General features: G+C 34.3%; 1 protein-coding gene across 2 annotated transcripts; it reads left to right on the forward strand.

Annotated features, from left to right (window-relative positions):
- Window positions 1-5,843: 5,843 nt before the first annotated feature.
- LOC108984054 lies at window positions 5,844-9,167 on the forward strand. Of its 2 annotated transcripts, XM_035692514.1 has the most exons (6): window positions 5,851-6,006; window positions 6,094-6,214; window positions 6,764-7,007; window positions 7,815-7,940; window positions 8,115-8,254; window positions 9,052-9,167. In XM_035692514.1, the coding sequence occupies exons 1-5, from the start codon at window positions 5,915-5,917 to the stop codon at window positions 8,234-8,236; spliced, it is 705 nt and encodes a 234-aa protein (XP_035548407.1). In that variant the 5' UTR covers window positions 5,851-5,914; the 3' UTR covers window positions 8,237-8,254; window positions 9,052-9,167. The 2 variants fall into 2 exon arrangements, with proteins under 2 accessions (XP_018811426.1, XP_035548407.1); XM_018955881.2 differs by lacking the exon at window positions 9,052-9,167 and having other exon boundaries at window positions 5,844-6,006; window positions 8,115-8,350.
- Window positions 9,168-14,268: the final 5,101 nt, after the last annotated feature.

A 14,268-nucleotide genomic window follows, 5' to 3' on the forward strand; every position in this document is an offset into this window, starting at 1 on the left:
AGATAAGTCTCTTCCAATTCAGCCGGGTTTCATCTACTGCCTGGTAACCGTACCACATCACGTCCCCCTTTCTTTTACAGAGATTCCCCTGTCCCCTGACCCAAAGGCTGCAAACACACATCTAGGGTTTTGACCATAGATTAGCATTTAACAGTGTAGAAATATTTTATTTCCGTAGCCCCTTGCATGAAAAATTCACAAATGCCGACACAAATGAAACCAACCATTCCAAAAATCTGCAAACACCGCACCTCAAGAAGTCGATCCTACCATAAACACCCATGGGGTATTTCTATCACCACTATGGCTCCAAGAACACGGTCCTTCCAAGTATGTGAATCTAACACATCTCAAATCATTTTTAGTTGTTATTTATGCAATGCACAAATATGAGTTGGCATGACTCTAGTTGGGAGATGAATTTCACCTAAAATTTTTTATTGTAGTGGTTGCTGACCGAGATAAATGTGTATCCATATTATGCAAGTTGTACTCATGAGCACGACAGTGCTAAGTTTCATGTTATTTTAATTTTCATTTGTATAGTCAGTTGTTTAAAAATATTAGAGTTGTGTACCCATTTCATTTCTTTAGATGTTATGGTTTGAAATTGCATAATGATGATGCATAATGAGATTATTTAACAATGCATAATCCTGTGATGTTTATGGTTTGCCGTGTATGTGGTTTTTTTTTTTTGGGTTTGCATACTTGAATGTGGTAGTTTGCTTGGCCTTATTTCATTGTTTTAAAAATGAAATTCTTGTTCTATGTTTTGTTTTTATTTTTTGGTATGCATACTTGAATGTGGTAGTGGGGTGTTTTGATTTTTGCTTTTTGTTCTGCTACTGTAGTGTATTTATATATAACAAAATTTAATTTTGTTAATAAACTTATGTCTTCCCTGTTCTTCTAGCGGTACTCCTTACGCTCATTTGCTAGACATCGTCCATATCAATAGGTATGGGTCATATTTTAATGCCGGGTCATTACTCATATTAAGGCATATTGCATGTAACGTTGCATATTTTACGAACAATATATTTTTTTGTGTTATATTACTAATTTCTTAGCTATTCCAAATGGATGATCCAGAAAACATGATCCGGGATCGTGAGATTTGGGGCGATGGCATGGAGGAGAGATATTCATTGACATGCTCTACCAGGACGCCCTTCACGGTAGATTAAAGGGTGGAAAGATCACGTTTAGAGAGCATGGAGTTTATGCTCAGAGACTCACCGCTATTAGTGTAAAAGTGTTTGCCGTGAACCTGAAGTGTTTGACGCGAACCAGGTTCGCGGCAAACTTACGAGGTTGAAAGGTTTACAATGTTTGTTTCTCGATTTATTGAGCCAAACTGGGATGGGTTGGGATCCCGACACGAAGATAGTAGTCGCGAGCAACGAATGCTGGGAAAATGTCATCAAGGTAAAAATAAACTTACTAAGCATCTTTATTTAACCAAAAAACAAGTTTGGTCACTACTCATCTGATTATTAACATGTATGTATATTCTGTAATTGTTAGGTTAAATCGAAATGAGGGAGGTTTTGTACTTTCGACTGCCCAAAGTACGAGGAGCTGTGCACCATATTTGGTGCTTCTGTTGCATATAGGACTATGCAACACGCGTCAACACAGCTGCCTGCAGATAGCGACAAGGAGCAGCGCCTTGATGAGGAATGAGGAGATGCGAGCTCGGCGCCCACCCACATTTGGCAATCGATAAGGATTGCCCATTGACAATGTTGACTTTCTTGACTTGATGGGGATCGGGTCACCTTCAGTCGATGCACCGACACAATCATCACGTAGGAGGTGAAACTCAAGCAAATCGCGCGGCAAAGCGGTATGAGGATCGAGAAGCTGTGGATTCATCAAAGTGCAGCAAAGGATCACAGCCTAGTGAGGCTAGCAATGAAGATTACGATCCGATTAGTCAATGTGCGACATTGCTCAGCTAGCTTTTCCCGAGGCTAGATCCTCAACAACTTGTTCGTGTAATTAAGGAATTACTAAACTCAGATATGCGGCAGTTCTTCTTGTCATTGGATGCCGCCTGGAGGGACGATTGGGCTCGTAATTGTTAAAGTAGAATGCATGAGTTGTATTTTATTCTTTATGACATTGTGATTATTTATTTTCTCATACCTTTCATGAGATGATTTATTGGTTTGATGAGTTTATGTACTGCTACTTTTTCCACCATTGTTGTCTGGAACATTAATTTAGATGAAGTAGATGAGGGCCTGATTTTAAGGGTACGGCCCTGTTTGGATTATGCATGATTATTCACCTTAATGCATAATAATGAGATGGTTATATATAGATTGTATATAACCATAGTCAATTTGAAACTCTAAAGTCACTCTAAAGTAGGTACTTCTCAAAAACTTATGCACCCCTTCGGTGAATTACGAGTTGTTTGATTATTTTACAGGTTATGCACTACTTGAGTGAATCACGAGCTATTCGATTACCTCTCAGAATTGGCTGCTGCAGCTTTTGTTTGCAGGATAAATTCTTCATACTCTTTTCTTTTAAATATAAGTATTTTAAATTTAGACTATGAGTATATATATCAATGCTTTGCCAGGTATTAAAACACATGAAAGGATGCAAGAACAAATTATTGTGGTAAGGCGAGAGAAAAATAAACTAATTAAAAAGTTCACAAATAGAAGTTATAAATGACCATTGAAAAAGTAAGCACTAAAAGACCAACCTATTGAGATAATAGGTTGTCAGAGTGGGTGTGGAACTTTCCCTTATGATCAGTGCTTACTAGTTGACTTTTCATTCTTTATTATCAGAGCTTTGCTTGGGATTTATGTCGTGTCTTATTTTGTTAACTTGTCAGATTATTTATAACTATTGTCAAGATAAAAGTGCGAATTAACCCACCATTCTTGTATCATTTTATGGAACTTTGCTTCGGGCAGTTGAAGTTTTAACAAATCGCCTAGGTCTTATCCAACACATTCTATTGATGGTATCTAGTGTGCAGCCGATTGACTCAAGTATGCTTTCTATAGCTGGAAAATAATAGAGTATCAGTTTATGTATTAAACCATTTCCTTGTTAATATATGAAAGTCTAATTCATAACTATTATGGTTGGACAACATAGTAGAAAAAGGCTGAGAGTATGGATGATGCGAATTGGTCAACAGGAAGCTCCTCGATGGACGTGAACCTTGATGCTTATGACATCTTCCCTCATGGGGGTTCGACTAATAGTAGTGGAGATGAACTTGCAACTGATGATCTTGAGACACTCGCATTTCTTGAGAGGGCCGGTAGACAAGCGCAACAGAATATTAGACGGCCACACCATAATATCGGCTTGCGAGGACATCAATATATTTTGGAAGTTTTGAATGGGAATCCAAGGAATTCTCGCGAGTTATTCCGAATGGAGATTAATGCCTTCCGCGCATTATGCAGCTTGTTATGTTCAAATAGATTTTTGAAGGATTCTAGAAAAGGACTAACCGTCGAGGAACAATTAGGCATGTTCACATCGTTAGTGGTGGCTGGAGATGAAATATGGATTGTGGGGCAGCGGTTTCAACATACAACGGAAACTATTGACTCCCATGTAAGGAAAGTTATGAAGGCTCTGTGTAGGCTTCAGACACATCTTATTTACCCAACTCACACACCCGGGGTGCAACCAATAATCGCAAGCAATCCAAGAAATTATTCTTGGTTTGAGGTAAGTTGTTTATGGTTCATAATAAATTATAATTTTGATTATGTTGGGTTTTTGTTTAATAAATTATTTGAACATACGCAACCATAATAAGATGGGTTCTTCGTTTGCAGGGATGCATTGGTGCAATTGATGGGACCATGATCGATGCCATTGTACCTGAAGAGGTGTGCGGGGCATATCGCAACCAGCATGGGTGAGTTGCCCAAAACGTCTTATATGTATGTGACTTGGACATGAAGTTCACATTCCCGTACACTGGTTGGGAGGGAAGTTCGCATGATGCACACGTATTCATCGATGCATTGAGTCAGGGCCGCAACCAATTTCCAATTCCTCTCGATGGTAAATATTTAATATTATTTAATTATTTTTGTTTTCAAATTATTTCTCTTTATATGTATTTTGTTACATCTTTGGGCATGGTTGGTAAGGGCCTGATTTTTTTTTCAGTTAATGGGTAACAGGTCATTATTATCTAGTCGATTCAGTGTTCCCATGTACTCGAAGATTTATGCCCCTATCCCATAGAGAGATATCATAGAAGTGACCGTCAGGGTCAACGGGGATTTAGGGGGTACAAGGATTATTTTAATCATCGTTATTCATGCATTTGTAACGTAATAAAACGTACATTTGGGATCTTGAAATCACGATTTAGAATTTTAAGACTCATGCTTGCGTATAAAGTTGGGAGGCAAGGGGATCTAATCATTGCATATTGTACGTTATATAATTTTATTAGAATGACGACGCCGAACGATTGGTTGTTCGAGGAATGGAGAAATAGGGAGCTCAGTCCAAGTGGTTGTGCATATAGTGACGCCGCAACTTCAGCACGTCATCCTAACATGACTGTCGAATAAGCCCGAGCTATGACTACAATTAGGGATGACATTGTCATTCCTATGTGAGAAGTCAGGGGTGGTCATTGATATGCATATAATAAATATTGGGATTATAAGGGTGTAGTTAGAGATTCAAATGTATTACAAATTTGATTTTGGTGTGGCAATAGATTACTTATTTACATACATGGGGAAGTTTGTAGCAAATTTCTTTAGAAAATATGGTTGCTAATTTTATGAGGTCTACACGTAAATTTGGTTTAATAAATTATTGGTCGATTTGTAATTTTTATACTACTAAAATTATAAAATAAAGTGATTTTATAATTTAATGATGTTATTTTTCTAATTTATTATCATTGACTATAATTGAAACTAACAAGAGCTAGGCAAAATGACCATTAGTACTTGAATATGGAAAATCATTTTAAGCACAATTATTTATACAAAATTATTTTATATATATTAGTATTATTTAACGATTTTGGAAACAATTAAAAAATCATTTTTAACACAATTTTTATTAATCAATTTTTATTTGATATTTTACAAAAAAATTCCATTAGAAAAAAATATTGTAATCCGGAAAATATTATTATTCACTATATTAAAAAAACTAAAAATTGGGTAGGTAATTTATAAATTATTATTACTTAAGGAATAAATGTATTTATAAATAAAACAAATTTATTAAAAACACAATGCAATAATTTGTGGAATCCACATCTATCTCATCTCAAAAAAGTTCAAATCATCTCAACTCACTCCCAATCCAATCGCACAACATTTTCAAAAACTATCTTATCTCAAATCATCTCAACAATCTCATTATTATTCACAACTCATCTTAACTTATCTTCGAATCCAAACGACTCTTAAGTATAAACACTTTTTAATTTCAAATGTTCAAATTTTTTATCTAATCATTTCCTTATCATTTGAATTTTTTCAAACTTTTAACTAAAATATAAAAAAAAATTAGTTCAATTTTTTCAAATTTTAAAAAAATAAAAATAATATTATAGTAATATTTTTATTCAATTTTTTCCATCTCATTTTTCAAAACTTCATAAAACATATTAATTCAAATTATTTCACTATTATTCATAAACTATTTCAATATTATTAATAAATTATCTCTTTACATTTTATCTGAGGGAATTATTCACACTGCAGTACAGAAAAATTACAGCAACCAAAATTTTTCAAACTTTTGGCGCTCAAAACTCAAAAGTGTTTTCTTCTTAGTACGCGAAAGGGACCAAATAAGCCAGTTCTTCCGTGCTTCACCAACGAAAAAGAAAAGCGAAGAAACCAACGTATTTCTACACTATCGAAGGCATAGAAAAATGAATCCAAAACCCACGACTTCAATTAGGGCTTTGGGGCAGCGCTCCATCGCTTCGTCGTTCCCAGCTCGCTCTTCTGGTTTGTACTCTGGGTAAAAACCTAATTTCCTTTTCTTGATTAAACCATTTGATCAATTTATTGTTTGTGCGGGTTTTCACTTGTTTATTCATCATGTTAGTTCTACTGATTTTAAAGAAGACAATCGGGACGAAGCTTCAAAGAAGAGCCGCCGCACGTCGCTCGCGGACTTCCTCGACAGGAAGCTGCACACTACTTCTGTGCTGCCCAGAACTGTTCAGGTATTTTATCCACTTTGGCTAATGAGAAAATGCAGGAGAAAATAAAAGAAAGCGAGATTCTGGGTCTCCCCATCTTGTGGGATTTTTTTTGGTGTTTTTTCTTTTCTTTAAATGTGAAGAGCTGAATGAACTCGCGATAGGCCATGTAAATCAGTAGCATAGTTATATTAGGCTGAGTTCATTTTATACTTCAGCAGAAGTCTGTGGATGTAATTAACAAATAATAATTAAAATAAGATTCTGAAAGTTTTGTTTCCTTCTGTTATTATGTTTTCCCATATACCAAACAGAATAATGCTTTTTGTTGTTCTTTCTTTCTGTTGGCAATTTTCTTCGTTTTGTGTTGGAAAATAGGGCATAGGGTATGCAGGGGTTTGACTAGAATCTATAAACTTCTGAATTTGATATTTTGCGTTCGTTTTGAATAATACAAATTTTCGAGAAATTGAATAAAACATTATTGTTAATTTATTTTATTTTTTCAGAATTAATTTCATATGGAACTTGGAATATAGGGTTTGAAGAGGGAAGTGTTCTAATTTGTGACAGGGGAAATCAAGACCTTTCTCGTCGCCGCTGGGCCAGAGAAAATCTAGTGGCTCCATCGATGGCCCTTTTGGGGCAAAGAAAGATGGGGAAGCAAAGTCAAACTGCGTCATCGACAAAGGGTTATATGAACAGTTCAAGCATAATGGTGAAGATAAAGGAGATCGTGAAGGTTCCTGTAGTGACGTGGGATGTTGTAAGATAGATGAGGTGCCAGAATCAAGAAAAAGGAGGAATCCATTTCAAGGTTTGTTATCTTATCTTAATTACACAGATCAAGTTCTCATGTTTTAGGATCAGTATGCTACCAGTTAATACTATGTGTTGGTTATTTAGTTCTTTTGTTGGTTTTTGTGAAAGTAAAGAAATATAAACTGACAATTACATATTGTGTATTTTGTTGATTTGGTTCTAGTTTCCAATTGATGAAAATAAGTTGAAATAAAAACAGTTTACATCATATAAGTGAAATGATTGTTACATACTCAGGAAAGTGGAGAATGTTGTTTCTTGGGTACTGATAATGGAAAACCCAAATTGGTACATTTTCTGCTTTCTATTTTACATGCATTTCTGCTACAAATGGAGCAATTTGAAGCAAAGAGTTTGGTAGTTCAATTTATTTAGCTTTGTATATATTAGCCGAATTAGTGTTAAAAATCATCAGCTCCAAAAGGTTAAGTTGTGGTAAAAGGAGCCGACAACGTATGAGATATGAACACTAATTATCTATTTGTAATTAATGTAAGTTTAGATGTCAGATTTCTTTGGAAGCCTAAACTTTCTATATTTTTGAAACGGTTCTATTTATTTTTAATGCTTAGTTGGCTTACCTAAGTGACAACTGACAAGCCACCCTGTCCAAATAAAGACTTCCTGTATAGTGTGCTTTCTGCTGTATTACAATGTTCTTGTGAAATTGTTGGGTTACAATTGGCGTCCAATTAAATTAGGTTGTAATTAGCCTTCCTTTTTTCCACCTTCATCTTTCTCATTCTGTAATATGATATTGTTTGTGTTCAGAGCATGACTTCTGTTGTACATGAACTATTAGGTGGGCATGAGAAACATACTGCTCGAAAGCATTTATTAGCTCTTGGAGATGATCCAGAACCAAAGCGAAAAGCAGAGGAAGAGAGGTTTATTAGCAAGAAGAAATCAAGACCTCTTTACAATCACTGTTAGTATGCAACATCTTTCTGTTTCAAACATTCTTTTAAATTAATTTTCTATTTGAGAACGGAAAAATGAGTGGAGCACTTCTCTCATGGAATTTACATGAAACTTTTTACTTGTTTTTTCCTTAATCCTTTATAAGAAGTTTTGGTAACTTTTTTTTTTTTTTGGCTAGCAGATGCAAATGGTCGTGGCTGGTGGGACTACAACATGGAAGGTGTTGATAACGAAGAAGTAGGCTTCAATGAAGTATGGGAAGGGGTGGGCTCTACTACATTAGGAGGAATAGAATGGCATTGACTTTGTTATGTGTGAAAAGTATGTTATGCTACTACTAGAGAATGCTCTCTCTCTCTCTCTCTCTCTTCGTGGCTGTCTCCTGCTCATCATCCCTTCTTATTAGACTTAAAAATGAAAAATGAAAATCCCAAAACTGAAAGCATTTGATGGATGAATCGTGAAGCTTACAAACTGAATTCTAAGAATGAAAATGAGAGAAATTGAAGGTCATTACTTACCCAGATTTTTTATTACAAAAATGAGATATTCTCTACTTAATAGATAACTGTTTTGCATAAGCATCACAATTATAAAGAGTCCATTTTACTCGCTTATGGGTCCACGCTTTTTCTTTACATAATGGATAGGTGCTGACTCCTTGATAGAGAACTGTTTTTGGAAGTTTAGAGCATGCCTTTAGATATGAATATCCTATGCATCATCACCCATGAATTCTTCAAGGCATAATCTTTGATTGTCTGTGATGTCTTCTCCTTATGCTGACAGGTCCAATTTCTTTTGAACTGTGCTAGTTCCAAAAAGATGTAATTTAGGACAATAAGGAAACCAAAAGAGGAAGACAGGAAAAAATGCTGTCTCCAGTTGAAATAGTTGATTAGTTTTATCTGACTTCCTTTTGTAAAAGGGTATCCGAATGTTCTCCTAACTCGTTAAAATCCGGCCCCGATTATGATCTACTAGAGTTCATTTTGTTCTTTTGTTTTCTTATTAAATTGAAATCATCTCATATTTTTGTCATTGATCTTTGTCAGAGTTATTGAACAGCCGTTGATTACCAAGCGTTCAACTAAAAATCCTTTCACTTTTCGGAACAGGTCATGCAAATGCTATGTCAACATTGTTAGACATACGGCTAAAAGAAAAAGAAAAAAAAAAATATCCTTGTGTCGTTCTTCTTTTCTTTTATTTTTTCTTGGACTATAGTAACTAATTAATGACATAATAAATTAAGTTTAACCGTGCATGATATTTAATTCATTATACGCATGCTCTGCAAGTATTCTGCATGCATGGATTATTGTTATTAATGCTAATGATGCACAACATCAATTCGGATGATTCTATGCATGGCTCGTGCATGCTGTCCATGATTATCCTATATAAATGGCACTGGAATTTTGAAGGATGATTATAGAGCTAGCTAGCTCGAATTGGAGGTTTGAGTTTGCTTTGAAGTTCATTTTATCTCACGTACATGTAAGTTTTCACCATCACTAGTACTACTTTCTACGTACCACCTTTCTTTGTATTCATTTGTTCTTAACGTGTTTTCATAGTCTCGACTAATGTACGTAAGTTTCGTCATCGAGCTGCTTTTCTAAGTTTTTTTTTTTTTTGTTTTGTTTTTTGTATTAGTGCAGATAGAAGAATTGATCGCTAGAGCTAGCTTGTGGATTATAAAATGGAAAAAGATAAGAAAATTGCAATAGGACTTGCATTCCTAGCAAGCGTGATTTTGGTTGGTGCTGGGATTTTGACATGGGTGCTTTTGGAGTCAGGAAAGGATAACTTGGGATATTCTGGTGATGAAAAGAAACCCCACCTCACCACTGGATTGATCATGCTCACTGTCTTTTTGGTCCTCCTCATCTCTTTTTTCCTGTGCATGGCCTTCAGAAAATGCTGCCAAATATTCAAGCCCAACGAAGATCATTCTGAAAATGTCAATTGAACCAATAAAAGTGATGGATTTTATTTTTTACTTTTTTTTATTTAATAATAAAGGAAGTGACTATTAGTCAATTGGTATTTTGTTTTAAATATTTAAATATGTATAAAAAATTATTAAAATAAATAAAATAAAATAAAAATGCATTTGCTTTTATCAGTCGACTTCCTCAGTTAAATTATCGGTCTGAGTGGCACGGTCCATATATATATATATATATATATATATATATATATATATATATATATATATATATATATATATATATACACACACACACACAAACTAGTAGTGGCACAACGGGTTGGAAGGAAAAAAAAGTTTTACAAAAATATAAAAGCCCTATATAGAAGCAGATAACAGTACAAATTGATTAAGAAATGTGTTCATTAATACAACACAAATGTATTGGTGTTAAGACTATAATAGCTTAGAACATAGCAAATCATTTTGTGCATAATTATTTCAAGTCTATCAGTATACATCCAATATGAAATATTTATGTATTCACCATACAGTAAACATAGTGTAACTCTCTACATGTGACACAAAATTGCATCTCATTCAGTTACCTGTTAGTTCACAATCAATAAGAAAATTCAAAGAGTATGGACTATGGAAGACTAATCAATAAGAAAATTCAGAAATGTTTAGACTTTTATTAATCTCACCTGAGAGGACATGGTACATCAGGTTTCTAGCTAACTTAATAAAATATTGTTAGAGTATATTTTTTAATATTATTTTTATTTTGAGATTTGAAAAAGTTGAATTGTTTATTTTATTTTATATTGAAAGTTGGAAAAATTGCAATGATTAGATGAAATGAGATGAGATGTTTTTCCAAAACAAACGAGGCCTTAATTAGCTAGAAACATGATGTGCCATGTCCTCTCAGGTGAGATTAATAAAAGTCTAAACATTTCTGAATTTTTAAAGAGGGTCATTGCAATATATCTAGCGAAGTTTAATTGCATCTTTCCAACTCTCAAGCGAGATGCATTTACCATTTCTAAAGAAATTAGCATAGAAGAAATCTCTAGCAGTTGCCTCTCAACCAATTCAATCAGTAATCTAAAATTTAATTAAAAAAAATTTATACAGCAACAAGCCAAATGTGCCAGGTTCAAGATCGACCCAAGCCCAAAAGTCTACTTTTTTATTATGGCCAGGTTCTCACAGTAGCAATAATGTCAACAACGATATTTATATAACAGCAGCAGCAGCAGCAGCAGCAACATTAGTAAGGATAAGACAACGAGATATGGCCAATGCCTGTGGACTGATGGCAGCGGCGGACCTACGTTATGACTAATGGCCCCCTTCAAAATTTTTTAAAAATTCAAAATATACTCCATATTTTATTTATAATTCTATAAATATAGTAAATGATCCCCCAAAAAATTTACAATCCACACATATGTTCTCTAAAATTTTCTAAAATTTCAATATATCTAGAAATGTCTATCTCCAATTTTTTTTCCTATAGTTCTAAAATTTTGTATAATTTCTATATATTATTTATTTTCAAGGATGTGGTCTCATCAAAATTAAATTAAAACTGAGTTTAAGAAAAATAATAAACTTATTAATATAGATCTCAAAGTTTTTTGTTATACAATATTAGAGTTCTTAATATGGAATCTAAAGTGAAAATACAAGAAAAATCATTTAAGATTGATGATTTACATGAAAAATAGTTAAAAGGTTTTATCCTCTAGACTTCATTGAATAAAAAAAAAATATATTTAAGGTCTCAATTATAGTATTATATGCTTAATGTGACACGAAAAATATTTAGATTTTACATGAAATTTGATAAATTAGCTTACATACTAGAATGGACAATGACTTTCTAAAAGACCACTTGATAGTTTCTATGAAGAAAATAAATTCTAAATATTTCATTAAAAAAATAATAATGAATTAATATTATTCCATGAAACATTATCGTTAGAAATTTGAAACATATATTAAATTGTGTTTTTAAGAATTTTATTTCTATGTATATGTAGCAAAGTTTTAGATCTAATTTTTAGGGGTGATATCCCATGGTGTGGGGTGGGGTGGACCCTTCCCCGCACCACACCTTGCACCATGCAGGGGGAAAGATTTTCAACACCGCCTAGGCAATACTTACCCGTGACACATTGGGTCTAAAAACTATTTTTGAGTCCAAAAATATTTTTTTTAGACTCAAAATATAATATAATTTAAATTATAAATATAAAAAAAAATTTTAACTCATTAGAGTTGTATTTTGGATTGTCTTGACCTCTTATATAAAAGTTGGCCTATGAGATCAAGGCAATCCAGTAACTTGAATACAACTTCAAGTTTTCAACAAATTATATATATCTATATACAATATATTTATTTATATAAATATTTAAATTTTTTTTTTTTTATATATAGCGGAGCGGAGCCGTGGCTGGGCGGGGCGATATTTCCAATTTCTTGGGAGTATTGGAAATAGCTGAAAACCCACCAGAATAACTTGGGAGTATTTCCAATTTCTGTTTTTACCTTGTCAAGGTTTCTAATTATTTTTCTAAATAGCAAAGGAAAAAAAATCAAATAGGAAAAAAAGTCCTTAAGAGAAACAATAGAAATTTAATACCTATAGTTGAGGTCGTAGCTTACCAATAAGCGGTCAATGATGTTTCTTGCCTCCTCTCAAAGGTAATCTGGAAATGTAATATCCCTGGCTATAATTATTTGGAAAATAAGCCACTCACTTACATCTTTGAGAGGAGAAGCTCCTGAAAGCATTTGGTACAAGGTGCAGCCAAGTGCCCTGAGGTCAGTTCTGTCTTGATATGTTCAAAAAAAGCAGAGGAATTAGTACAAGTCAACAACAAAAAGAATGAACGAGGGGATGTAGGGGATGTATAAGAATCAGCTATTGATTCAAAATAAATATTAACAGAAATATTCATTTGCAAGTAGGAACACTATTTGTTGAGGTTAAGAATTATGAATTTATTGCAACGATTATGTAGTCTAACTTACGTGCCTGCTTGAGTAAAGAAAAGAGAGAGTCACTCACCCAATTGTTGCAGGAGAAGATTTGAGAACTTCTGGAGGAACATATGCAGCTCCCCCCACAAAAGTACTGCCTTATCATCTATCCATGGCATCAACCGAGATTTTTTAAAACGTCACTCAAAAGTAGAATTAAATAGATTCCATATGACAAGATTTAATCTAACATGATGCGTGAGGAAACTCGTCTGTAGACATTACAGACTCAGAACAAGGTCAGTGTCTAGGCTATCACTCAATTAGTTTCCTCTTCTAACCAACCTCAGTAGTTTGCTTCTGGAAAGCATGGTCCTAGCAACCGCCACTCCAATAGGTTGTTTTTTCATTATTGTAAACGTCATGGCCATGTCATCGAGATGATCTATTACCGGCATAACAAGAAAGGAACTCATACTGTTGTTGTTACTAGTTCAGACACTCCTCAGGTCTCTAAAACCATTAGCGATGCGTCTCAGCCTTCTGGATCCACCGTCACTCTCTCTACAACTAACTTGGAGAACCTTCTCAATCAGGTCTTGATCCGGTATATATGGTAATGCATCATCCTCCTCTCCTCTTTTTATTCTGCCTGGTAAGTTTCTTTCTTGGCTTATAAATTCTGCCTATCACAATCATATGACACCCTCATCGTCCTTATTCTCTAAAATGCATTCTACACATCCACCACTTGTTATACACACTGCCAATGGATCCACTATGCTTGCTCCTAATATAGGCTCTATCTTAATATCCAACATTTTCATTTCTTAAGTGCTTCATGTTCCTAAATTCTCTTATAACTTGATGCATGTGGTGTAATTGGCTCAACTTGGCTACTAATATTATTTTTTACTACTCTAGTTGTACTGTGCAGGATCCACGGACGAGTCAGGCACTTGGGACGGGCCCTAGAGTGGAGCGTATGTTTCCAATGAGCACTTTGCATATTCCCTCAGTTTCTCCTGGTCCACCCTTTGGTGTTTCTATTGTCACATATGTTTCTCCTTCCTTCACCCTCAGGCACTCTCAACTTGGTCATGCATCCTCTTCCCACATACAACAGTTAGTTTCTCAAGGTATTTTAGGTTTTGTCTCCCATGATACATTTGATTGTATTTCTTGTCAGTTAGGAAAACAACCTGTTTTGCCTTTTCATAGTAATGAGTCATTGTCTACTAGTATTTTTTATTTGATACACTCTGATGTTTGGGGATCGGCCCCCATAATTAGTATCGGTGGATCTCGTTATTTTCTTATATTTATTGATGGTTTCACTCGTTATAGTTGGATTTATCTTATGCACTCTCGTTCTGAACTATTGCATATTTATTGTAACTTT

The sequence above is a fragment of the Juglans regia genome, chromosome 7 (genome assembly GCF_001411555.2).
Source record: "Juglans regia cultivar Chandler chromosome 7, Walnut 2.0, whole genome shotgun sequence".
NCBI classification, from domain to species: Eukaryota; Viridiplantae; Streptophyta; class Magnoliopsida; order Fagales; family Juglandaceae; genus Juglans; species Juglans regia.